The 27,102-nt window shown below is 41.1% G+C and overlaps 1 protein-coding gene across 1 annotated transcript in view; it reads right to left on the bottom strand.

The window, feature by feature from the left end:
* GPR78 (G protein-coupled receptor 78) overlaps positions 1 to 23,455 on the bottom strand; it is a 111,828-nt gene extending 88,373 nt beyond the window's left edge. Inside the window, exons 1-2 of the mRNA XM_077477856.1 lie at positions 22,322 to 23,455; positions 2,128 to 2,241 (exon numbers count right to left, since the gene is read on the bottom strand). Coding sequence (XP_077333982.1) covers positions 2,128 to 2,241; positions 22,322 to 22,989 — 782 coding nt within the window. The 5' untranslated portion in view covers positions 22,990 to 23,455. The remainder of the gene's footprint in view (positions 1 to 2,127; positions 2,242 to 22,321) is intronic.
* Positions 23,456 to 27,102: the final 3,647 nt, after the last annotated feature.

Below are 27,102 nucleotides of genomic sequence, written 5' to 3'. Positions count from 1 at the left end.
TTTAAATATTAAATGATCATCAGACAGATAGGACTGTGGATTAGGTAAACTGGTGGTGGAGCCGTTTTTGCTTATTCACTCGTAACTTGTGCCTACCTTTAAGAAATGTATGGACTGGGAGCTAAATGGAAGTAGCGTCTTTTTACGCAAAGGCAGTGCAGTATTGGGTAGGTGCCATTGGATAAGGGCACAAAATGAAGATCTCTGATGTGGGTTTGAAGGTCATTATTTAGGTAGGAATTATTTAGGTAGGAATTATTTAGGTAGGAACCTTCCACTGAAAAAGTAGGGGAAGATTTAAAGGTAAACTCTAAAAGCAAAGTGGTCCTTGAACAGCTTTGGTGAAGAAGTTTGTTATTTACAGAGATCAATAAAGCTCAGATAACACACAGCTGAATGAGTCAGAGTAGTTACTCGCTTATCCAACCCCCACTGCTCTGTATACCCCCATATGCAGTTAGAATTAGAGAGATACTGTATAGTCACAAAGGCAGAAGATACTTTTGAGTTTTTATATTTATATAACCCTGAGTGCTCCACAAATTCAATGTCATGGGTGTACCAAGTATTAAAAATGTATTTGAAAAATGATATAATAATAATAATAAAAAAAGTATATACCATCAATTTAAAACATCAAAACTTAAAAAGGTAAATAACATTGACTGAAAAAGAGCTTCAATTGCGCGACCTAGGTGAGGTTTAGTGAGATAATATAAATAAATAAATCATCAAATATTATCAACAAATCAATAAATAATATAAGTGACAAATAGTGTCCTTCATCCCCTAAGGGGAAAAAAAGTAATTATAATTTCTCTTTTCTTTCTTTTCTCTTCTAAATTACCCAATGACTGAATCCATAAATAAATAAACATTGTTATGTGAATAAATAAAACAAATGTCCACAGCTTATGAACACACAATTATATGAATTAATGGTGGCTATGGTTATAAGTCCATATGTTCTGCAGGGTCAAAGCAAAAAACTTCAAAGAATTCCTTCCCAAATGGTGGAAAATAATCAAACTTTAACTGAACAGTAACAGTTTTTCTTTGCTCTATTTCTTCTAATACAGCCTCCACATGTAATCCCGCAAGCAATATATGAAAATGACCAAATGGCTGCTTACCAGATCCAAGGTTTAAATGGGCATACATCAGAATGAACCCTCCATACCGAGCGATATCCCACTCTCTTCCTCAGCAAGGACAATCTGCTCTCCAATCAAAGGTGATCACTCTCCTGCTTAATGCTCAGCTGTTTTCCGTCCACACTACTCGCCTTGCTTCACTGGCTGTGAATACGCCAAAAAACTTCCTCCATCCACGATATAGGGCAAAAAAAACTTATATAGTGCAATAAGTTTTAACACATCAAAGCTTCTTTATTAAAGAGCCCACACATGGCTAACAACCAAAGGGGCATGTAAAAAACACTGCAGCATACAAAAACGTTTTTTGTCTTAAAAAAGGTAAAAAAAAGCGGCGTATCAATATAAACTTCTATATGTTCAGCTGCTCATGCAGACTGTACCGTATGCCTGGTCCTTGGCTCAACCCAACGTGTTTCTCTTTACAAAGCATCTACTGGGAAAGGAGAGGATCTGGGAGGTCTCCTTTCCCAGTTTTAAGAAAAAAAAAACTTTTTTATATGCTGCAGTGTTGCTGTGGGATGAACAACACTATTTGTCACTTATATTATTTATTGATCTGTTGATAATAATTGATGATTTATTTATTTATATTATCTCACTAAACCTCACCTATGTTGTGCAATTGAAGCTCTTTTTCACTTACACTTAACCCTATATTCAGGTTTTTTAGTTGCAGCACCTGGCAATGTTTTATCACCCTTGAGTGTTGTTTTAGGTGGAGTTTATTTACTCCCCAAAAAAATTTTTTTCCACATACCTTTGTACATTGTTGAACATTGTGTTTATTTGAGGTCATTTGCACCTCGTTAATCAATTATCACTGGTTAGCGCAGATTTTTCCCTTTTAAACAAATAACATTGACTGTTATTTTTGATAATACGGTACACATTGTTCTCAAAAACTCATAGACAGTGATAACAGATGATAGACACTGACTTACTGAAACAACAAAAAATTTGTTATACTGACCTTGTGATAACATATGGAGCGAAGCACACCACAAAAGACCCTATAAAAATACTGATTTTCTTTGTCGCCCGTTGCCGTCTTCTCTTTTGCTCACTCAAACATCTCTGCTTCACACTGCAAGGCAGATACTATGTATGATTACACAGTAAAGGATAGAAGATAGAAGTACAGTAAGTGGACTTGAATGTCAAAATATATGGTGGAAATATAGCAATATCCTTGAGCCAGAAGGTGACTACAAGCTTAAAGTGAATACACATAAAAAAAGGTTGCTCCAAGAATTCAAATAAAACTAGGCTCACTCAAAATTAACATTTGAATCCTGGGTGATGGGTACGCTGAATAACCCATGAGCATCTTTTTCCACGTATGTTCCACTGACTCCAATAGCTAGTTCTCTTTGAATTCCCAGTTTTGGGCCCCCATCTGTGAAGTCTCACTCTTGTTTCTGTATTTATACTTTTAATAGCATATTATTGCAGATTGCAGCAGGAATAATGTGACAGGTTTGCTTGACATTTTGATGCCCAAGGCACAGTGCCAGGCTGGGGAATATAGAATGCTAGTGGATAATTTAAACCACACTTGTCAACCCAAAACTGTAAAACAAACATTTGGCATATTTTAGTATTCCAAGTCATCCCTTTCGATAAACTCAGTGTTGCAAGGCAAGGGTGGTGGTGGGGATGGTTATATAATGTATTTTTGTAAACATTATTTATTATATATCTTGGATGGCTTTATGCTATAATAAGCATTTTCATATGTCCAATGGGGAGTGGTATACTTTTCCTTGCCATGGAGTGCTAATGTTTACTGTATGAAGCCATGTGTGCATATAGAAAACTGTTCATGAGCAATATGGGGAACCCTGTAAACATTATTTGTCCATAAAATTGCATTCTCTTGACTTTCCATCTATCAATTTATCTCTCAGGTCATTGTGCCCTACAGGTAGTGGTAAAATGTTTATTGCTGTAGAGCAGCATATCAATGTGTAGTCAGATGTGAGTGCATATAGAAAGCCATTTTATGCGGCACTCTGTGCACATAATTAGTACGTAAAGTTGCATTCTGTAGACACAGTTAATTCCCAAACAGTAACACTGTTAAATACACATGCTACAAGGATTCAATATTTTTTTAAATATTTTTGTTCATCAGTGTTCTGGCTCTGCTCATCTCTCATCTCTCAATACTTCAGGTTATACAGCTGGTTTATAAAATTGTATTTATGCACTATAAAGGTTACAATATATACATTTAATTTTAATTCCTCTTTTATTTAAAAACATGTATAGAAATTTATTTAAACCAAAGTTCCACATCTTGTAACTGACTGACTGCATCTCCCAGCAGTATTTTTATTGTTTTTGTTACAGTGGTTGGATTGATAATTATTTTTGAAACACTAATCTGTCCACTAAACATTCCCACTTACATCAGTTTACATGGCAGCTTCAACTTACAAAACAAAATAGGGCACAGAGATGGTGGCTTTGTAAAGGGCTCCTCACCCCAATAATACTAAGTTGACCACCAGCGCTTGCTCATCGTTTCTGCCTCCACCGTCATCAACATGGAAATCCAAGGAGTCAGGTGGTGTCAAACAGTAATGGGATTGGTTTCATCACTCCCCAGATCATGTGACAGTGCTTAGGCCCAGCAATTTATTCTTAGACCTTAGCACTGTCACAGAAGGCGGCATGCTCCATCATACCCAGAAGCATCTGGAATTGTTGGCTGGGGACAAACACACATCTCATTGTTCCTATGTCCTGGCATCTGGAATGACTAGTATAGCCTCTACGGAGAAAAACACTTTTCTGAAACCCTCAGGAGAGCAAGTGTGGACGGAGGATGCTGGAGAGGGAGCATGTTTGGCTCCCGAAACGTGTTGGATTTTTTTCTGCTATGAATAAATTTGGTTATTTAAAGCTTTGATGTTTGTTTGGTGCTCTCATTGGGTATTCCATCTTGTAAGGTTGCCTTTATTTTCCCCTGGATCATGACCTGTGTTATTCTATTTTTGATCTCTGTGAGACAGAGCTGCAGGGTCTCTCAGGCCTTGGTCGCTGTTTGTCTATCAACTGTGATAATCTGCAATAGTAATTTGAATTGCAACTTTGTGAGATCTGCTCTGTTTTTGTTGAGGAGAGCTACACTGGGATATGGGGGAGGTGGTTTTCCCAAATAGCGCTAACAGCATACCGAACATTTCTGCTCAGTACATATTGATTAAAGGGCATGACCACTATATACAGCGATTTAAAAAAGTATTCATACCCCTTGACATTTTCCACATTTTGTCATGTTACAACCAAAAACATAAATGTATTTGATTGGGATTTTATGTGATACATCAACACATAGTGGCACATAATTGTGAAGTGGAAGGAAAATGATAAATGGTTTTCCATATCTTTTTACAAATAAATATGTGAAAAGTGTGGCGTGCATTTGTATTCAGCCCCCTTTACTCTGGTGCCCCTAACTAAAATCTAGTGGAACCAATTGCCTTCTGAAGTCAGCTAACTAGTAAATAGAGTCCACCTGTGTGTGATGTAATCTTAGTATAAATACGTTTCAAACAGGGTTAGGTTAGAAAAAAATATCCCAATCTTTGAACATCTCACAGAGCACTGTTCAATCCATCATCTGAAAATGGAAAAAGTATGGCACAACTGCAAATCTACCAAAAAATGGCCGTCCACCTAAACTGACAGGCCGGACAAGGAGAGCATTAATCAGAGAAGCGGTCAAGCGGTTCATGGTAACTCTGGAGGAGCTGCAGAGATCCACAGCTCACATGGGAGAATCTGTCCACAGGACAACTATTAGGTGTGCATGCCACAAATCTGGCGTTTATGGAAGAGTGGCAAGAAGAAAGCCATTGTTGAAACAAAGCCATAAGAAGTCCCGTTTTCAGTTTGTGAGAAGCCCTGTGGGGGACACAGCAAACGTGTGAAAGAAGGTGCTCTGGTCAGATGAGACCAAAATTGAACTTTTTTGCCTAAAGGCAAAACGCTATGTGTGGCAGAAAACTAACACTGCACATCACCCTGAACACACCATCCCCACCGTAAAAGATGGTGGTGGCAGCATCATGTTTTTCTTCAGCAAGGACAGGAAAACTGGTCAGAGTTGATGTTTTCTATCCCTAAAATTCAAATGAGATAGCACTTTTAGTCTTTTTTTTAACAATGCAGTTTAGTCATAGACACTCCAGCCTGTGTTGGGAAACTAGGGGTGAGCCGCACCCATACTGTGTACACCACATGAAGTGTATTAGAAACTGTACATCCTGTATTATATACTGTGTATACCACCTGAAGTGTATTAGAAACTATACACCACCGAATGCACTGTATATATAGGCTACACGGAATGCAGAGTATAAACACATATACTAGACTGTATACAGTGCCTTGCGAACGTATTCGCCCCCTTGAACTTTTCAACCTTTTGCCACATTTCAGGCTTCAAACATAAAGATATCAAATTTTTATTTTTTGTGAAGAATCACCAACAAGTGGGACACAATTGTGAAGTGGAACGAAATCTATTGGATTTTTGAAAGTTTTTTAACTAATAAAAAAATGAAAAGTGGTGCGTGCAAAATTATTCGGCCCCCTTGCGTTAATACTTTGTAGAGCCACCTTTTGCTGCGATTACAGCTGCAAGTCGCTTGGGGTATGTCTCTATCAGTTTTTCACATCGAGAGACTGAAATTCTTGCCCATTCTTCCTTGGAAAACAGCTCGAGCTCAGTGAGGTTGGATGGAGAGCATTTGTGAACAGCAGTTTTCAGCTCTTTCCACAGATTCTCGATTGGATTCAGGTCTGGACTTTGACTTAGCCATTCTAACACCTGGATACGTTTATTTGTGAACCATTCCTTTGTAGATTTTGCTGTATGTTTGGGATCATTGTCTTGTTGGAAGATAAATCTCCGTCCCAGTTTCAGGTCTTTTGCAGACTCCAACAGGTTTTCATCCAGAATGGTCCTGTATTTGGCTGCATCCATCTTCCCCTCAATTTTAACCATCTTCCCTGTCCCTGCTGAAGAAAAGCAGGCCCAAACCATGATGCTGCCACCACCATGTTTGACAGTGGGGACGGTGTGTTGAGGGTGATGAGCTGTGTTGCTTTTACGCCAAACATATCGTTTTGCATTGTGGGCAAAAAGTTCAATTTTGGTTTCATCTGACCAGAGCACCTTCTTCCTTCTTCCACATGTTTGGTGTGTCTCCCAGGTGGCTTGTGGAAAACTTTAGACGAGACTTTTTATGGATATCTTTGAGAAATGGCTTTCTTCTTGCCACTCTTCCATAAAGGCCAGATTTGTGCAGTGTATGACTGATTGTTGTCCTATGGACAGACTCTCCCACCCCAGCTGTAGTTCTCTGCAGTTCATCCAGAGTGATCATGGGCCTCTTGGCTGCATCTCTGATCAGTCTTCTCCTTGTCTGAGCTGAAAGTTTAGAGGGACGGCCAGGTCTTGGTAGATTTGCAGTGGTCTAATACTCCTTCCATTTCAAAATGATCGCTTGCACAGTGCTCCTTGGGATGTTTAAATCTTGGGAAATCTTTTTGTATCCAAATCCAGCTTTAAACTTCTCCACAACAGTATTACGGACCTGCCTGGTGTGTTCCTTGGTCTTCATGATGCTCTCTGCGCTTTCAACAGAACCCTGAGACTATCACAGAGCAGGTGCATTTATACAGAGATTTGATTACACACAGGTGGATTCTATTTCTCACCATCAGTCATTTAGGACAACATTGGATCATTCAGAGATCCTCGCTGAACTTCTGGAGTGAATTTGCTGCACTGAAAGTAAAGGGGCCGAATAATTTTGCACGCACCACTTTTCATTTTTTTATTTGCTAAAAAAGTTTAAAATATCCAATAGATTTTGTTCCACTTCACAATTGTGTCCCACTTGTTGGTGATTCTTCACAAAAAATTAAAAATTGATATCTTTATGTTTGAAGCCTGAAATGTGGCAAAAGGTTGAAAAGTTCAAGGGGGCCAAATGCTTTCGCAAGGCACTGTATATATATATATATATATATATATATATATATATATATATATATATATATGTGTGTGTGTAGATACACTGCCTGAAGTGTATTATATACTGTACACCACCGAATGCACTGTATATATAGGTACACATCCCAAGTCTCCCACAAGATCGCTCCTGTGTTCAGTGAAAACCTGTGTGTTACTCTGCTCAGGTTATGAATGGACAGGAGCTGCTGTCTTCTGTCCATTCCTCTTCAGTGCCGAGAAAGGGACTGGGGAATCAATGTCCTCGGTCCTTTTTCCTGTCTCAAAGAGGAGATTTCAGGGATCCGTTTAGATATCTCACCAAAGCCCCCCCCCTCCCCCCAACAGGGTTGATTTAAAAAAAAATGCAATAAATATAAAAAAAACATGAAATTATAAACAAAAATGCTAAAAAATTCAATTATAAAATAAAAAACTACTGACACCACCCCCCTGCCCTACCAACACTGTCCACTGCCCCAACCCCCCCCCCCCCCCCTCAAAAAAGCATTGTGAATGAAAAAATATGTAAAAATAAAAACTACTGACACCATCCACTGCCCTACTAGCACCATCATCGCCACATACTCTCCATCCCTTCTCCAGAAGCACTGTGAAAAAAATATTTTAAGAAAATGATTTACAGAAAATAATAAACAACAAAATTTTAAAAAATATAGAAAACAAAAAATGACTGACACACTGCTCTATTGACACTGTCCACTACCCCGCCAACCCATAATCATTGTGAAAAACAAAAAATAAAAAAGTAATTGTAAAAATAATTTAAAAAATACAATTGTAAAAAAAATTACAATAAAAATGAAGAACCACTGACACCGTCCACTGCCCTACTGACACGATCCTGCACATACTACTCACCGCTGTACCCCTCACACTCCTCACATGCACATACTACCCACTGCTGTACACGCCCCACTGTATATTCCCTATTTAACATTACTACATTCTGCACAATGCAAGTCATCTGAGACTCTATTAAACCACACCATTTAAGCCACGCCCAATATGTAACACGGCTTAAGCCACGCCCACCTCCCTGAAATGAGTTTGTCACCTCCCTGAAATGAGTTTTTGCAGGTTGGGATGTCTGCATAGGGTACACTGAATACACCACCTGAAGTGTATTATATACTGTGCACCACTGAATGCACTGTATATATGCGTTTTGTTTCACATGAATGCAGAGTATATATGTATATATATATATATATATATATATATATATATATATATATATATATATACACTAGACTGTATATATATATATATATATATATATATATATATATATATATATATATATATATATATATATACATACACTGCCTGCAATGACTGAATATAGAGTATAAACTGAATATATAGTCTATGCTAAATAATGCAGAGTGTGTATAAATATTTATATATATATATATATATATATATATATATATATATATATATATATATATATATATATATATATATATATAAAATACACTGCCACTAACTAAATAACTCAAGGTATCTCTCCGTCCATGCCACCAACACTACATGCGGCCACTATATAAGCAGTATTATATAGCGTGGGGCGTGTATTTAGTTCCCCTGAGCCATGATTGGCAGGCACATGATAGGCACCCTGTCTTTGGCCAATCATGGCTCTCAGAGCAGAGCGTGCTGTGATTGGCCAAAGCATGCAGGGCAGGTGCATGGTTTGGCCAATCATCATACAGAAATGCACTGCAATCTCATTGTGCATTATGGGGCATTCCACGGAACGCTCCTTGCTGTTCAGTGAACGGGCAAACACCCGATATTTGAGCTCATGCCTATTGGAAAGTAAAGTAACAGTAACACACTGATAAGTCCTGCCCTATCTCCCCACTATACAATGTGTCAAGCCCTGACCTGCTTACAGCACTGCCGCTTAATCATTAGAATCAAGCTGTAAAATAATTTACAAAAGGGTAATATAAAACCGATTACTAAAATATGTTTACATGTTTTTAAATTCATAAATAACTGAGTTAAATGGGGCATTATACAGTATATGCCTTTATTTCTGCTTTAAGTCATTGAAATGGCCTGTCTTAATGCATACGAAACATAAGCAGGTAAGAATCTACAATGCAGTTTGTGAAAATCCTTGTAGTTTATTTAATTGACCTGCAACAGGTTGTTTTCTCTCAACATTTCCTGCATTATAATGCTGTGGTACTTGTATGAACTGGGAAAGAAAGAGATTACTGCAACAGAACTGCTCAGCTTAACAGGTATTTCCTGTTGTGTATCCAGGGCTTTTTTTCAGCTGGAACTTGGTGGAACTCAGTTCCACCACCTCTGGCTCAGGCCCTCTGCTCCCTGATCACCACTATTGCTAGCAAACATAGAAGTCCGGCTTCTGTCTTTACAAGTTTACAAAGCTTGTCTCCCAACAGCTCCCATAGATCTGATTTCCTGAGTCCGCTGCCACTGAATGCAGGATGGGGACCAGGAAGATGCAGGTGCAGATCCCAACACCCCAACTGAAAGATCCCCCTGCAAGTGAGAGAGGGTGGGGGTGTGCATGGTGGTACTAGAGCTGGCTGGGTGCTTCAGCTTAATACACCAACACAAGTAAGACAAGTGGAAGATGCCAGAGCTTTTAAGGAAGGAAGGAGAACATGGAGACAGTGAAAGGGGGGTTGCATGCAGAGGTCAAAGTTGAAGAGGGGTGAAAGTGAGCAGGATAGGGGATGCAGAGGTAACCAGCTGTGGAAGAAGGCTGAACTCTACACTCTGTAACACCCCCCCCCCCCCTTTTAAAAACACTGCACTCTGTACATAATGCTCTCCTGGTATTTATTGCCCCTTCCACTGTTATTGAAATCCGAACCTGACCACACTCACTTTTTGATGCGGTTTGGAGGGTTTGTGTGGGGTGGAGAGGTTTTTTTGAGAAGTTCCTGCACCTATTTTCTGAGAAAAAAAGCCATGTGTGTATCTAAGAATCTGTTTTAAATCTGATGTCAAATAAATTGGAAATCTGTTTCTATTCAGGGCTCCTCCTTGTAGCAGCACATCAAAGACCTCCTCACATGGCACCATCTGCTGTCAAAGTCTCGTAATGGGGCACAACCTTAGAGCAAACCTGTGTTTTCCGGTTGAGAAGAAAACAACACGTTCTGTTTAATGTTGCACATAGTTTCTATTCCTGCCACTTTATTCAGCCACCAAGCGCAAGGAACGCATACAGGACTTAAATCATTTTTAAAATCTTTTCCTACCCTCTACAAACTGCCCCTGCCTTTTCCCAAAGTCTTCCACTTAACGGTCCATCATTAACAAAGACCACTGGTCCATCTTTATTAAGCATGCTGGTTGGACAGCAGATGCGCAGTACAGTAGAGTCCCTATTTATTGTTATGGTAAATAATTTAAAAGTTGGGCTAGGGGGGCGTGGCCTGGACATGGCTGGATGAGGACACGTTTTTTGGTGAGCTCCCAGCTTCCCCATACCAGCCTCGGCAACTTTGCTAGATCAAAGCCTCAACTTACGGTATGCTAGCATCTAAAAGGTACCGGACACATTCGTTGTCACAAGGACACCGTCCCCACTCCTCTTGGGGGGGGGGGATTCACAGGTATTTTGGAGATGCCGCCCGTCTCTCACCAGGCGCCATTGTTACAGCTCCTCATGCTTCTATACCGCTGGACCCACCGCCCTCGTCTACTTTCTCTCAAAGCCAAAACACTCTTGGAAACACCCTTGATATCTTCAGCTTGGATATACCGGCGAGGATGTCCTCCCCAGACAGACGGGACCAGATCCAAATGGACGGGGATATCAGAGCGCTCCTCCAGGCTCTGCCTACAAAGAATAACATTGAGTCGCTTATACAGCATGTGGAGGAAGCGCACCACAGAGTTATACAAGTCGTGAGATCTGATAGTGGCGCCCTGTCAGAGTGGATGCTGGGGAATCGTCTATCTCCTCATTGGAGTCCAGAATGGATGCCCTGGAACAATCAAATGCAACACAGGCAGAATCAACGGTTGCACTACAGCTCCATTTAGAAGATTTAGAGGACCGGAGCCGCAGGAACAATTTACGGCTCCGATGGCTACCGGAGGCCACGAGATCCGAAAATCTAACAGAAACAGTGGTTGCCATCTTCCAGCGGGTCCTAGCCTCACCGCAAGCCACCATCGAGCTGGATAGGGCTCATAGAGCTCTGGGTCCAAGATCGATGGATCCGAACAGACCATAAATGCCGAATCCATAAATATGCACTGAAAGAACAGATTGCCCGCAAAGCATGGGAATGTTGAGAAGTGGACTTTGACGGCACATCCATCAAGATCCTCTCAGACTTATCCCGTGCTACTCTGCAACGCTGAGCTCGCCTGCGCCCACTGCTAGATATGGCAAAAAAACAGGGTTTTCGCATATAGATGGGGCTACCCACTATCTGTTACCTTCAGGAAGGATTCTGCCCTCTTCACACTTCGAACACCATCTGACCTACCAGCGCTGTTTGACTTCCTGGGATCTGCACCCATTCAGATTCCTGATTGGCTTCTGCTTCTTCCGAGCAATACAATCCGTCCTGGATCGGCTGGTCCCAGGGGATCCCTTACAGCTTGCCCCCAGAGATTTAGTTGGAGACTGAGAGCCCCCTCGGGAGAGAGATCCCGGTAATCGTGAGTGTGATAACTACGTGCCTAGGGCATACCATAAGGTTTCTCCAGTTCTAACCCTTAGTCTCATTTTGGCTGTTGGTTTCCCTTTTTTTTTTTTGTTTCCTAATGACTGCTAAAGAGGTAAGCGGACGTTCTGAGATGTCCCCGCTAAAAGGATTTGCTTGGTAGGACCCCCCTCACTAGCTGTCTTACCCCTATCTGTCTGACACTCCAGCCTAGCATTAGTCATGGAGTCTTTGGCTGTTCCAACCAACAGGCAGTTAATAGTCCTTCACGATCCTTCAAGAGGCATACACTGCGGCTACCGGGGAGCGGTCATCCGGAGCAATCCCCGTTATGGATAGCCACATACAAGACGAACACTCCCTGTTTGTTATACCCCCTGAGGGAATTGAGGAGTCTCTCTCAGATGTTAAGTGTCACTACCTAGCCAGAAAGGCAGCACCCTGAACATACTCACTAACCTACTTTGGCTCTCTGCAAGGGGGGTCTTTGTGCACCAATGTTTTGGTAGTCTAAATGGATCTATGTGGGCGGACTACCTCCCATTGCTCCTGCTTTACAATCTAGGTCTTAGAGCCTCAGTATTTGAACGGTTATGTGCATCTATGTACTAACATTACATTTACAGGTTATGCGATCTTCTCTTAACCATGATATTGAGCTTCGGTGTCTGCTAGCCCGTATTAGGACCCCTGTCCCCTGTGGGCTGGGAATCATATCACAGATTATTTGAGGGGGTCACCTTAGCTCCCCTCCCTCCCCCCCCTACCTCCCCCCTCCTATCCCTCTCCCCTCTTTCCCCACCCCCTCCTTCCCCTTCCATGCCCCCTCCTTATTTCCCACCCACACACTCTACCTTCACCCCCTCCATATCCCAGCCTCCCCCCCCCCCCCACTGGAGATAGGAGTCGCATACTCAGACAGGCTCTATTAACAGCCGATCGACATCTACCCATGGAGGTTTGACTTGCTATTGCTAGAGGGAATTGACCAATAACTCAAAAGATTCAGTCTTCTTATCAATCCCTGTCCCCGTTACCTTCCAGGTACCAGTAGTTTTATTTTTACTCAAGTATGTTGATATGTACTCACAAGATGTTCTATGTTCTTATGTATTGGTTATGTCCTTTAGATGTTTAATGTATGTTTATGGTTGAAAGTTAAACGTTCGAGGTGATTTTGTTTAAATACCACCTATAAGCCGAGGTAGGTAGGGATAGCCGGGGCTTCTTCTCCGGCTGTGTCCATCCGAACCCCCAAATAGGCCTTCGCTCAGTCTCCAGGAAATTTATTTTTCTTCCTGGTGAGCGAACTAGCAAGTTTGCTACCTAACTAGATTCTCTTCTCAGCTTTCTAGCTTCCTCTATCTTTCTTTTTGTCTCCTTTTCTCTCTTCATTTTCATTCTCACCCTCTCTTAACCTCCCTCCTCATCCCCCCCCCTCATCCACCCCTCCCCCTTATCTTGTCATGGATGTGCTTAATGTGATCTTGCTTAATGCCAAAGGTCTCAATGTCCCAGAAAAAGGCGTATGCTTCTACAAGATCTCCACCGTCTTAAAGCGGATGTAGCCCTCCTTTAAGAAACCCATTTCAATTGTGACAAACTGCCCACTCTTAAAAGTTGAGCTTTCCCAATAGCTTACCACTCGACAAACACAGCTGCAAAATCAAAGGGAGTTTCGATATTGCTCTCCAGTAAGGTGCCATGGACCTTCCTAGATTCCGTGCTGGATCCAACAGGCCAGTTTTTATTCCTGAAAGGCATGATTGGAAACGTCAAGGTGACCCTGGCAAATTTATATGTCCCCAATGACCACCATGAAGTTTTCCTGGAAAAGACTGTAGAAAAACTGGTGAGATTTTCTGAAGGGAAGCTGATAGTGAGGGGAGATCTAAACGTCCACATGATCCCCTCGGAGGACACCTCCTCGGGACGTTCTGCCGTTCCTCCTGGATCTCGTAAACGCATCGATCAAGCCCTGCACAAAGCCCAACTAGTAGACATTTGGCGTATCCTCCATCCCACAGTAAGAGACTATACCTTTTACTCTAAACCCCACAAAGTATACTTCCATATAGATTACTTCCTATTACCACATTCACAACTACATGCAGTCAGAGACTCTGCCATAGGGTCCATTATGTGGTCGGATCATGCACCGATCTCCTTATCCTATGCCCTTACGGACTCCTTTACCACAAAAACTAAACAATGGAGGCTGAATGAAAGTGTCCTACAAGACAAAGATGTAGTTTCAGAAATGACTAGGGAACTTCAGTTCTACTTCGACACCAACGATATGGCAGACTGTACCCCCAGCATCATTTGGGAAGCCCATAAAGCGGTCATTAGAGGGGTACTTATTAAACACGGTTCGAGACTTAAAAAACAGCATACTCAACAATTAGACACACTGCTAACAGACCTGCGACAGCTGAAAGCAAGACATGAGCAGATGCCACCCCCCTCCTGAGAGACAGATTTCCTAGCAGGTGGAGGGAGTCAACATACAGTATTGGCTTATGCCGATGACATGCTGTTCTCCCTTACGAATCCTGTGATATCCATCCCCAATCTTTTTAGAGAATTTGATGCATATGGAGCCCTATCCAACCTCAAAATAAATTTTATAAAATCAGAAGCAACAGGTATTAATCTATCACAGTCACTTAAAACCCAACTTAAATCAAACTTCAGGTTAACATGGAATGATGCGGCTTTGACATACTTACAATTATCCTGGCAAACATATCAAAAGTATTTGAACGAAATTTCCCTCCACTGTTTGCAAAGGTCCGTACACTTCTTAATAAATAGACTACTGGACTACACTCATGGTTCGGCCGTTGTAATATTCTTAAAATGAGTATACTACCTAAATTTCTATATATCTTACAAGCCCTACCCGTCCACTTCCCATCCAATTACTTCCAACAAATATGAAAGGTGTTCTTTGAATTTATTTGGGCCCACGAACACCCCCGAATGAAGAGATCCTAGCTTATGTTTCCAAAATTATATGGAGGTTTAGAAGTTCCAAATGTACACAAATACTATCAGGCGGTTCATCTTGGCAGACTGGTGGATTGGTGTAGGCACGGACCCCTCAAGCTGTGGGTTCAGATTGAAAAGGATCTGAGCCCTATTCCCTTGAAAGGCGCCCCTTATAGTTATGACTCCTTGCCTAAGAAAGTAAAGTCGCACCCTATTCTTGGTCAGACGGCAAGGATATGCTCCCTCCTGTTCAAAAAAGGATCCCTCTCATCCGAGTCCTCTCCAGTCCTCCCAATCCTTGGGAACTCAAATTTTCCGCCAGGCTTCCGGGTGAACCATTTAAACCCTTACGACTTTAAGGATGTTCTCAGGCCTCTCACTTCCTAACACAGGGAAATTGGCCCTCGCTACAAGATTTAATGGCCCCGCAAGGACCCTTTTATCTGAAATTTTGGAATGCTCTCCAACTTTCCCACTTCCTTAGGACTCTTCCTCCCCCAAGCAATTTTAACCTGCCACAACCTTAGAGGAAATATGTACATCTGAAGGGACATTCCCAAACACACTCTCGAACATGTATAATCTTTTAAATGCTCCCTCAGGCTCTCACTCATTAAACTTCATTGCTGAATGGGAACGAGACTTAAAGCGGGATTCCACCCTAAAGTGGAACCTCCGCTGATTGGATCCCTCCCCCCCTCCCGGTGTCACAATTGACACCTTTCAGGGGGGAGGGGGGTGGAGATACCTGTCAAAAACAGGTATTTACACCCACTTCCGGGCATAGACTCCCGTGGGAGTTTACGCCATTTCCTGCCCTGCCGCGCTGTCTGCTGGGACACACACGGGTCCCAGTGACAGTGCGGAGATTTCCTATTGCGCGACGCGACTCGCGCATGCGCAGTAGGGAACCGGGAAGTGAAGCCGATTCACTTCACTTCCTGATTCCCTCACCTAGAATGGTGGCGGCAGCAGCCGAGAGCCGAGCGATCAATCGGCCTCGGCTGCCGGCATCGCTGGAACCCGGGACAGGTGAGTGTCCATTTATTAAAAGTCAGCAGCTGTAGTATTTATAGCTGCTGGCTTTTAATATTTTTTTTTTTGGTGGAATTCCTCTTTAAACCGCACATTTAGCCCTCAAAAAAAACAACGTATCCTCCACTTCACATATTAATCATCTATTTGTACGAAAACGCAGGAAACCAATTACAAAATCTTAACCAGGTGGTACAGGACACCAGCGAAGCTAAGTAATATTTTCCCGGAAACAACGAATAGATGCTGGAGATGGCAGGAGGAACGGTGTTCACTTCTACATGTCTTTTGGACATGCCCAGCTTTAACAAAATTCTGGTCAGAGGTCAAGAACATTGCCCAGAAATTCACGGACCGGCAAATACCGGACGACCCAGCCTTCTTCCTTCTCCACGTCTCGGTTGCCCCAGTGAAATTCTACAAAAAGTCAATTATCCGTCACCTCCTTGACGTGGCTAAGTCATGCATCCCAATAAATTTGAAGACCTAATTCTATCAGCCCGACAACAACAAGAACGATACTCCAAGACATGGTCAATCTGGAACATGTTTGTTTATTCTGAAGAGGGTCGCATTTTATTTGGAAACACAACCTCGGACTAAATAGCAGATATACGTCATCCAGGTCCTAGAGATTGACCCCCCCCTCTAGCTTTATATCCCCCCCTTCCCCACTCACCCAACTGCCTCCTCTCTCTCTATCTAACCTACTCTCTAATCTTTTACTCTCTTTTCTCTAGTTTTCCTCTCTTCTAGCGCGCTGCGCTCTGGCAGGGGTAGCTGGTTTTTGTATATATGTTATGTAAGTAAAAAATGAAGGGGGGGGAGATGTGGGGCTACCGTACTGAACATTATACCTCCTTGTTAGAGATAGACAGGTTTTTTGTCTTACCGTCTCGTGCCTACTTTTATATTGTACTGCTCTCTATGTGTTCTGTACACTATAATATGTTGTTTGTTCCGTGCCAAGTGTCCGTGACCCTCTTCCCTTGCTAAATAAATAAAAGATTTGTAAAAGTTGGGCTAAATTGTTGATGACCTTCCCATAGGAATGAATTTCAAATCTACTGCATATCTCACCCAGAACCGTTTTTAAAGAGGAAATGTGCAGCTCCCATGGACCCCACAGCTAAGATCTATGTGGATCAAGGACAGGTAAGTAGTAATCTTTGGATGCTGGGGTTAATTTTCAAGCTCTTAGTTACTCTATATGGGGTCTACAAAGAGTTTTCTCCTGCCCCCATGTCACAACACTAGGCCAAGCAACCCCACTGTCACATGAGAGGAACAGGATTGAGTGACACATTTCCTATAGCCAGTACCAGGCATTTTCTTTGTTCCTGGCCACTGATGAAAGCAATAGAAAAGCAAAGTAAGGGTGAGCATGTACTGTTGGAAGGGGGCCATTGAATTGGAACTAAACCATCCTACCCTTTAAAGCCAAGGAAGCTGCCATCTTAGCCTCTGCTTGATCAGCAGTTGCCATGGTACTGCACATGTGATCATTTACGACACCAGCTATCAAGCCATGTAATGACTTGACAATTTGGTTGAAAGTACAAGCTTTTCATTTATTGTGTTCCCTGAATATAAATGTTTTGGGAAACAGTTAAATTGATGAGTTTAGTTCCAATTTCAAGTGAATCTGTTGCTTTACAATGCATCGGCAAAGCACTGGTTTTCTATAAAATTGGATGTTCCCTCTATACAGTGGAGAGGTGAAGTGCCTCTGTTTGTACACTGAAGTCTATACCCGCCCTGGTCAGAGACCCCTCCTGTCCCCTCCACTGCATAGTGAATGGCAGCTGAAGTGAACTGAGGTGCAGTGAGAGACACTGTGGGCACCATAGAGCTGCTGTTCAATGTGCAGGTGAGTGGCCATGGGGTGATCTTACTGTTCTGGAAATACACTGTTGTGTGTATTGGGAAAGTGTGTGTGTGTGTGTGGGGGGGGGGGGGGGGGGTAAATCAAGTGGGTACAGAGCAGAGATGTGTTAGGTCCCTTTCACACTGGTGGACTGATCGGGTTGATCTGTCTGTTTTTCTGGTGGACTGGATTGGCCCATCAATAGCTCTTTATGGAGCCATACATTCTGATCCTATGTGCTAAAAGTTCCTAATGCATCTGACGGATCAGCTGACAGTCAGAAGGAAATGGACAGGTGGTCCATTTCGTTTGCATTCGACCTCCCCAGAGATAGCAGTGGGCTTTGTCTGGGCCTGCTCAGTGTCAGTGGAGTGGACATGGACCTGTCTTCTGTTTTCTCAACAGGTATCAGTGGAGAGATCCCCCGCTGAACAAGCAGATCCCACTGATGGGTCTGTCCTGTGTGAAAGGGGCCTTAGGGGTGTGTGGGGTGCTTGCTGGGGTGTACAATGGTGTGCTGGAGGGATACAGAGATTGCTGGGAGGTGCAGAGGTGTGTGTGTGGGGGGGGGGGGGTGGAGGTGTGCTGGGGGTTACAAAGGCTCAAAGGCTTTCTGGGAATATGGAGGCATACTGGGGAATAAAGAGGATTCTAGAAGGTGCAGAGGTGTATCGGGGTGCAGAGGTGTGCTGGGGGGGGGGGGTATGGAATTAGATAGCGCTTGTAGAAACATGTCCATTTTAAAAGGTCCACCCCTAATTAAGATATGTTCTCTACCTACAATGGCTGGCTGAACACATAGAAAAAAAATGCATCTCTGAACATTTTTTGGAAAGGTTGGCAACTATGCAGGAAAGGGTTCCACTGCAGAACATGTGAAAAGGCCCTGCTTTGGGACCGCAATAAAAGGCCCCACAATGGGAGTAAAGGGTCTAGGATTAGTGGGAAGGACCCCGGGATGTAATCAGGGGGGCCCCCTTATGGTTTCTTGCACCAGGGCCCTGAGGGTTTTGGTTACGCCTCAGTCTCCTATGTGCCGGTTCACACCACTGCGTTCCAGTGGTGTGCTGTACTGCTTTCGATATTTTTTATCAGTGCAGTGTGAGGCAATCCACTGCCTCGCACCACGGGCGGCAATTGAACTTTATGAAATGTCTGTGCAACATCTCAGTAAAGTTTGTTTAAAAAAAGAAAAAAAAGTGTGATGCACCAATCTGATTTCTGATCTCGGCCCCACTGCAACACACACTACTCCCTGTGTTTCAATACAGCCCAACAAATACTTTAAGCATCGGTAGGAGGGGAGGCCTGGTGTTGGAGTCATGAAGGTGAGAATTGCCTCACATTACTACTAATAATAGGGGTGCCCAACTAATCACAGGATCTGCTTTTCTTTGAAATGGCCTTTTTGCTACAAATATATTTGGACATGTCTTTAGGTGCATAGGGCAGTGCAGATAAGTAAATAATAGTCTACATTTCCCTCTTAGAATACATGATTGCAAATATGCAGAGTGGGTGGAGGGGAAACGTTAACCATAATGGAACAAGAGAGGTATTAAATGGTGTTTGCATGTTTGATGATTTTGCTGTCAAAATAAATATAATTATAAAGATAAAACTAAGCAAAATGTAGCAAATGTTAAAATTGTTAGAGTATTCCGAAGATGCAATCCATACAACAGTGCTGTTAAGGACGCAAGTAACTCCATGTATAATAATGCAAATAAATTATCTGCTGTTCAAATAAGCACTGTAGGGATAATTACTATTTGTTTTACACTGGTTTCATTACAATGTTTTAAAATCAATATATATGAAACTGTGTATACACTAAGAACCAAATGCTGAATGATGAAGTGCAATTTTTATGTGACACGGCAGAGTAAAGCTTTTAAATACAGATCATAAAATTCTACTCTATACTGCAATTCTCATTTGATGCTGTATTAATCTTCAGAAACACTGTGGTGTGGTACATTACAAAATAAGTCAAAATGAACTGACTGCTCCAGTGTTTTATAAACTAAATGAAACATAATTTACACTATTTTCCTAGTATAGTAAAGCACACAATAACTATTATTAATATAACAGCCTCTGACTTTAAAACTTTGTATAGTGTTCATATCCGTGGGTTTGATTTTTAACTTGTTAATTTTGTGCAAAAGATTTAATTCCTATAGTATATAGTAACCTTCTTTCCGCTGCTATCCTGAGACGGTAATTAATGTACAACAAATCATCACTAATATTTCTTTGAAATATATTACAATAGCATTGATTAGTAATTTCTTCTGGCTATATGAGTCAGTATTGACCATTATAATACTGCTACTCATTTCTGTCCATTTAAAAAGTGCAACTGCTGTGTTATTTCTGCCAAAACGAATCTCCTAATCTACTCTATGGCACCCTCTGTTTTATTATAACACCATTGCCTTTAAAATACAATGTAAACAGTCATGTGTAAAACATTGCAAGCTTTGGTAAACTATCAGTCTTTGTGATCATGGCTTTACATTTTTAAAAGCTGAAATCTGGAAGGAAGCTAATGGCAACAGCCCAGTGCCCATCCGTTTGCTTTGTTGCTATACGTTAATAAGGATTTGACTTATAGAGCGTGAAGTGTAATGATATTAAGCAAAGTGCTATATTCCAAAGCCACCCATCATCTTCACCTTACCTGTTTCAATGTTGAACAGTAACCTTCACCTCACCTGTTTTAAAAGAAAAACTGTCTCCACATGGAAAAAAATGATGATTGATTGTTGACTTTACCCATTGCTATATGATGGCTAGATGGCTAGGCATTTGCTTACATATATGAATGTTTACTGTGTGTGGGTATATACTGCATAAATACATTGTGTGTGTATATATATATATATATATATATATATATATATATATATATATATATATATATATATATATATATATATATATATATAGTAAATACACCAAACGTTTGCTCTCTTTGTACGTATGTATATGTTTTTATCTAGAGCAACCTATTTCAACCTTTTTAACAATGAGGAACCCTTGAAATAACCTTTAAGTCTCAATAAACCCCTAATAATAAATTATTAACATTAATTATAATTAAAAAAATGAATGCCATGATAATAATAGTGGCCAAAAAAGAAACACAGGCAATGAGAATTGTAGTGCTTCCTCACTTTGGTGGCCAGTGGAGTGCCTCTTTTTATTAGTGGCCCCTTTACACTGGTGGTCATTGGGAGAAAAGCCCCTTTACACTGGTGTTCAGTGGTGCTCTGATGATAGATCAAAAAGATCATTGGAGTCAGTGGTTACTTACTTAGAGGCAGAAATTGTTTATTGCTCACAGTATCCCTAGCAACTCATGGGAGCCATGGCTGATAAAGGCTGGGTTACAGTACATATCCATGAAGTGCCCCCTTACAGAGCCAGTCACAATCTTCTGCTATGGGAATTGAATGCGGGGAAAGCTGCATCCAATTCGCATAAGTGTGAACCCAGCCTTATAGTGACTGGTCTAAAGATAGAAGATGTATAGTACATATCCCTGAGGTGCCACCTTTCACTAATGGTCAGTGGAGTAGGGCACCTTATATTCTCCAAATCTTTGGAGACAGTAGTTACGTATCTGAGAGGCAGGAAATGCTCCTTGCTCAACAAAACCCTAGCAACCTCTTGAGGCTTCCACAGATCATTAATTGAGAAAGCATGCTCTAAAGAGAGAAAGTAAATAATATATATTCCTGTAGGGCCCACTTTCATTAGCGGTCAGTAGAGAAGGGCATCCCTTATATAGGTGGTCATTAGGAGAAGGTCTCCTTTACATTGGTGCTTGCTAGAAAGAATTCCATTTACATATAACTAGAACGATCATTAGAGACAGTGTTACTTATCTCAGAGGCAGACATTGTTCCTTGCTCAAAGAACCCCTAGCATCCTTTGGAGGAACTCTAAGCTTCCTTAGATCCCTAATTGAGAAAGCATGTTATAGAGAGAGAAAGTGAATAATACATATCCCTGTAGTGCCCATGTTCATTAGTGGTCATTGGAGAAGATAGTCATTCTGCCAATGACCACCTTATATAGGTGGTCAGTGGGAGAATTGTCTCTTGGTGCTTTGAAGGAAAAAAATCCCCTTTATAGATAGCTAAAAAAACATCATTAGAGACAGTGGTTACTTATCTGAGAGGCAGAAATTGCTCATTGCTCAAGGAACTCCTATTAACCTCTGGAGGAACACTAGTTGAGAAAGGCTGGAGAAGAAAGGTGTATAATACATGCTGTAGCTCTAAAATGTTCATCTCATTTTATATGTATTTCTCCAAAGAGATGGTGGTGGTGTATAGTGCAAATACCTGGAATGATTCTTTATATTTAGTGGGAGATTAACAGTTAATACTTATTTAGTGCTTGTGTGTGCAAGTTTTATCTTCTGAGTATAAGCATTGGTACCATCAGCAGTAAAAAACATATTATAGGAGTATATATTAGATATAAATTCAACCACAAGTCATCTGTAAACAGGTAAACATGAGTGGATTACCTGGGATGTATGTCTACAAGCAGCACCAGTGTTTGCATGGTGATAATGTCTATCCTCCTGCAGTGAAATCGTGCCACTTTCAGCACCTTTAAGTAGGTGAAGCACAAAATGACCAGCGACAGCACGAAACTGGCGGCGTGAAAAACGATGGTGAACACCATAAAGCGTTTTTTCTCTGGAGCTTCGTGCACCTGTAAGGTACAAGAGGCATACATGCTGCTATAGTCCAACCAAGAGAGGAACAAGGAAACCAAGGGGAAGGTGAGAGAGTGCAGCCAGGTGTAGCCCATCATGATCACAGCGTCCTTATACCTCATCTTGCTGGTGTAACTCAGTGGGAAAACCACAGCGATCCATTTGTCTATGCTGAGTGCTGCCATGCTGAGCATGGTGTTAGAAGTCAGAAAAGTTTCCAAGAAGCCCAGAGCCTTGCACAGGCAGTCACCAAAGGGCTGCTGGTGGCTGAGCATGGCTAGGAAAGTGGAGGGCATGTTGAGTATAGTCAGGAGCAGATTGCACAGAGACAGGTTGACCAGGAAGATGCCAGACACTTGCTTCCTGATCTCGGCACTGTACAAAAAGCAGATCAGCACCAGCAGGTTGGCAAGTAAGGACACCACAAACACGACAATAAGTAAAAGGGCCAGCAGAATCTCTGGCAAGTGCATTTCTCAGCTTATATCCATCAGCAGGGATCGCCTTATTGGATGGAGACCAGGGTGACTTCCCTACATGCTTGGTAGCCCCATGGCTTGGTGCTGGAGAAGGCGCCCGGCGCTGTTCTCTATGGAGCTGCTGTCCAAGGTGCTGAAGTCAGGATAGCTTCGGACGGGAAATCCATCGGAGCGCCTGAGGCTGGCTGCAGTCCAGGTCTCCGCATCCCCAGCAAAGACCCACAGCTCAGCGCTCCGCTACTATGACCACAGCTCAGCTACTATGACCACAGCTCAGCTACTATGACCACAGCTCAGCGCTCCGCCACAGGTCCAGCCGAGGAGTCAGCGCAGCAATTGTGGCACACCTTCTTCTCTCTGCCTGGAACACTGACTCATGCGCAGGGCAGGACCGCTGACAAAGACAAAGATGCACATCTCAGCACACACTACTATCCACAGCACTACTTTGCTGCTTCATTACACGTATTCGGAGGGAAATGGGAAACACTGTGCTCCATATGACAAGGGAGGCTCATCGAGCACCACAGCACAGAACACATACCGTGATGGTTAAAGGAGACCTCCAGACTAATGAAAAAACACCATGTAGTCCACGTGTAAATTACTAATTTCTTATGCTTTACATTCCTTTAATGGCGTTAAGAAGAATTTATGAGCCTCAAAGTGTATTAGACCACTTTCATTTTTATTATAATACATTACTTACTTTTCCATGCAATTATTGCATAGTTATAGCATTATATATATATATATATATATATATATATATATATATATATATATATATATAGATATACAGATACATACAATGACTGTAATGGAAATCCACTATGTATTCCATCTGTAAATTATTACTTTGTGACCCTTTAGTGGCATCAAGAAGTATTTATATCACTTCACATACATCTTTGTTAATCTGCACTTGTTTCTTGCATGGAATTTATATATATATATATATATATATATATATATATATATATATATATATATATATATATATATATATATATATATATATATATATATATATATATATATATATATATATATATATATATGTACACATATAGGTGTGCACAGCCTAATGCATTAGGGTGTGCCCCTCAAAGCTCAAACACATATGTGTGTGTGCATGTGTACATATACTGATGTTGTCAGAAGAGCAGTTTATGATATCAAAACTGTTAACTTTTATTATTAAATTTTTTATTATTTTTTACAGTTTTATTATTGTTTTGCTTTTCTTTCTTTTTTTTAGGAGCCCCATGAGGGGGGCTTTGGTGAAATATAAAAGGGTTTAAACGGGAACTTGGCACCATACAGGGTTATTAGGGTGTGCTACGGCACACCTGGCACACCCTGTGCGCATGCCTATGTATATAATTTAATTTGTGTGAGGAATGTATCAACTATTACTTTTATAAGAAAAATGTAAAAAAAAAAAAATATATATATATATATATATATATATATATATATATATATATATATATATATATTTTTTTTTTTACATTTTTCTTATAAAAGTAATAGTTGATACATTCCTCACACAAATTAAATTAATGAATTCTGTGGTGCACACTGTAAAGGTTATCTCTTCTGTAGTCCATCTGTAAATTATTACTTTATGACACTTTAATAGCATCAATAAGTATTTAGACAACCTCACATTCATTTTTGTTATTCTGAATTTTTTTTTGAATGCGATTTAAATAAAAAAATGATATATATATTTAATTGGTCCCCACACACATTAGATTAATAAATTCAGGAGTGCACACTGTAAGGAATATCCACTATGCAGTCGTCCATTTCTAAATTATTACTTTGTGACCCTTTAATGGCATCAAGAAGTATTGAGACCACCTCACATTCATTTTTGTTGAATGCAATTCTAATATCTATATATATATATGTACACACACACACACACATACACACATTGTATCAACCCAAAGATATATTTAGACTACCTCACACTCATTTTTGTTATTCTGCTTTTGTTTTGCATACTCTTTTCACAGGTTTATAGCAGTTCTAGTAATATATACAGTACTATTTATTTATGTGTATGTGTGTGTGTGTGTATGTTTTCATACAGGAGGCATTGAAAGGAAGAGTGTGGGATTACAGGGATGCCAAGAAGACAGACACTGACATGTGTAATATGTAATATGTTGTTCATTTAAATATTTCCATATGAATACATATTTTGCAGTAACCAATAATAGGTTTTATATCCTTTATTTTTTGTGAGTTTTTCTAGTTGACTAATTGTGGGCACACCTCCCTTTATACTGAATTGATGGATTTGGTGCTTCCTAATTACTATTATTGGCAATTCTAAGGTCCAGTAAGTTTTTCTGTGTGTGTGTCTCCATACAGGAGGGAGGGTGTGGGATTGTGGAGATGCCAAGACAGACACTGGCATGTGTAATATTTTGTACATTTACATTTTTCTATACAAATATATATTTTGCAGTAACCAATAGTAGGTTTTATATCCTTTATTTTTTGTGAGTTTTTCTAGTTGACTAATTGTGGAGACACCTTCCTTTATTCTGAAATTAGGGTTTTGGTGCGTTATTATTGGCAATTCTCAGGTCCAGTATGTGTGTGTGTGTGTGTGTGTGTGTTTGTGTGTGTGTGTGTGCTTTCATACAGGGGCAGTGGGAGGGAGGGTGTGGGATTATGGTGGGGATGACAAGACAGACACTGGTATGTGTAATAGGTTGTACATTAAATTTTTTTTTAAAGATTGAGTTTTTCTAGTTGAGTAACTGTGGACACTCACCCTTATACTTAACTTAGGGTTGTGGTGCTGCTTAATTATTATTAGCAATTCTCAGATCCAGTAAGTGTTTGTGTGTGGGCGTGTGTGTGAATTTGTGTGTGTGTTTAAAGCATTAAATGATCCCTTAATAAATTCCTGGATGCACACTGTAAGGGAAATCCACTATGTAGTCCATCTGTAAATTACTTCTCGCTCATTCTCATATGATCTCTTAATGGCATCCGATCAACAAGGAGAATTTAGAATTATATCCGAAGATATATTTAGATCACATCAGATTCATTTTTATTCTTTATTTCTTTTGCATTCACCTTTTACAGCGTGTTTAGGAGTTATACACATGTAGCGCTGGCTCCTGACGAGCATGCGCTATATGTTTTCAAAGTTAATTCTCCTGAAACCACAGTTAGGCTTTGGGGCGAATTTTACTAAATTTATGGTTTCAGTGCCAGTCTAGCTGGGGTGCACTGGGTTCTCCTTGACAGCAGGTGTCGCTGCTGCCAAGTGTGAGAACACAGTTGAGCTGGGTGTATTGAATGCCATGTTTTCTCTCGGAACCAGCCCAGTGGGAGTGTTCTCCTGTTGTGCATTCCACCTGACCAGCCCAATGGCCCTCCTGGCCTGGGGTGCGCAATCATTCATTTCCAAGTAACGGGGCTGGCTGGCCAAGGCGAAGCAACTGCAGGGACAGGCCTGAATGGATATCAGGGTCCTGTTGATTCAAAGGTGGTCCAGTGCCGTCTCGTCTAAAGGAGAGGCCCGCCAACTGGAGAAGCACCCAGGGAAGGAATCTTCAGGAGAAGGCTGTGCGCAAGGCTGGCTTCTCTTAGGAGCCTGGAGGCTCAGCTGAAGGACACTTCATGGATCTACATATGCGGTATCACTGGACCGGCTGAGAGATAGTGGTACAATATGATAGCTCTTTAAATTTGTCTACGTCCCTCAGTAATGCTCAAGTCTGTGGCAGAGACTTTTCTCAAGTTTTCTACATTCAAGTCTTCTATACGAGACTTATCATATTTTTTGCAGTCCAAGGTACCTGAACTTAATCCTCACCCTCTACCCTAAACTGAGAGACTCTGTTTATATTTCAAATAAATAACCCAAAAGAAGATTCAGTGTCAGTTTCCACATTTCTTTGGGCCATTTATATGGGAAACCCTAGATGGAGAAACAGTCAAGAAGGTAACAGTAAGCCCAATAAAACCAGCAGCTCCTTCGTGGGTCAGTGCTACACAGTATATATACTTTGTATTTTCTCCTATGGTGGATTGCTGGGTTTTGGTCTGTAGCTCACCTCCAGCTATATA

The sequence above is a fragment of the Lithobates pipiens genome, unplaced genomic scaffold, assembly GCF_037356315.1.
Source record: "Lithobates pipiens isolate NorthernLeopardFrog02 unplaced genomic scaffold, aLitPip1_a1.2 Scaffold_13, whole genome shotgun sequence".
Classification (NCBI taxonomy): Eukaryota; Metazoa; Chordata; class Amphibia; order Anura; family Ranidae; genus Lithobates; species Lithobates pipiens.
The sequence above is the reverse complement of the archived record's forward strand: the minus strand, read 5'-3'. Positions and strand labels throughout refer to the sequence as shown.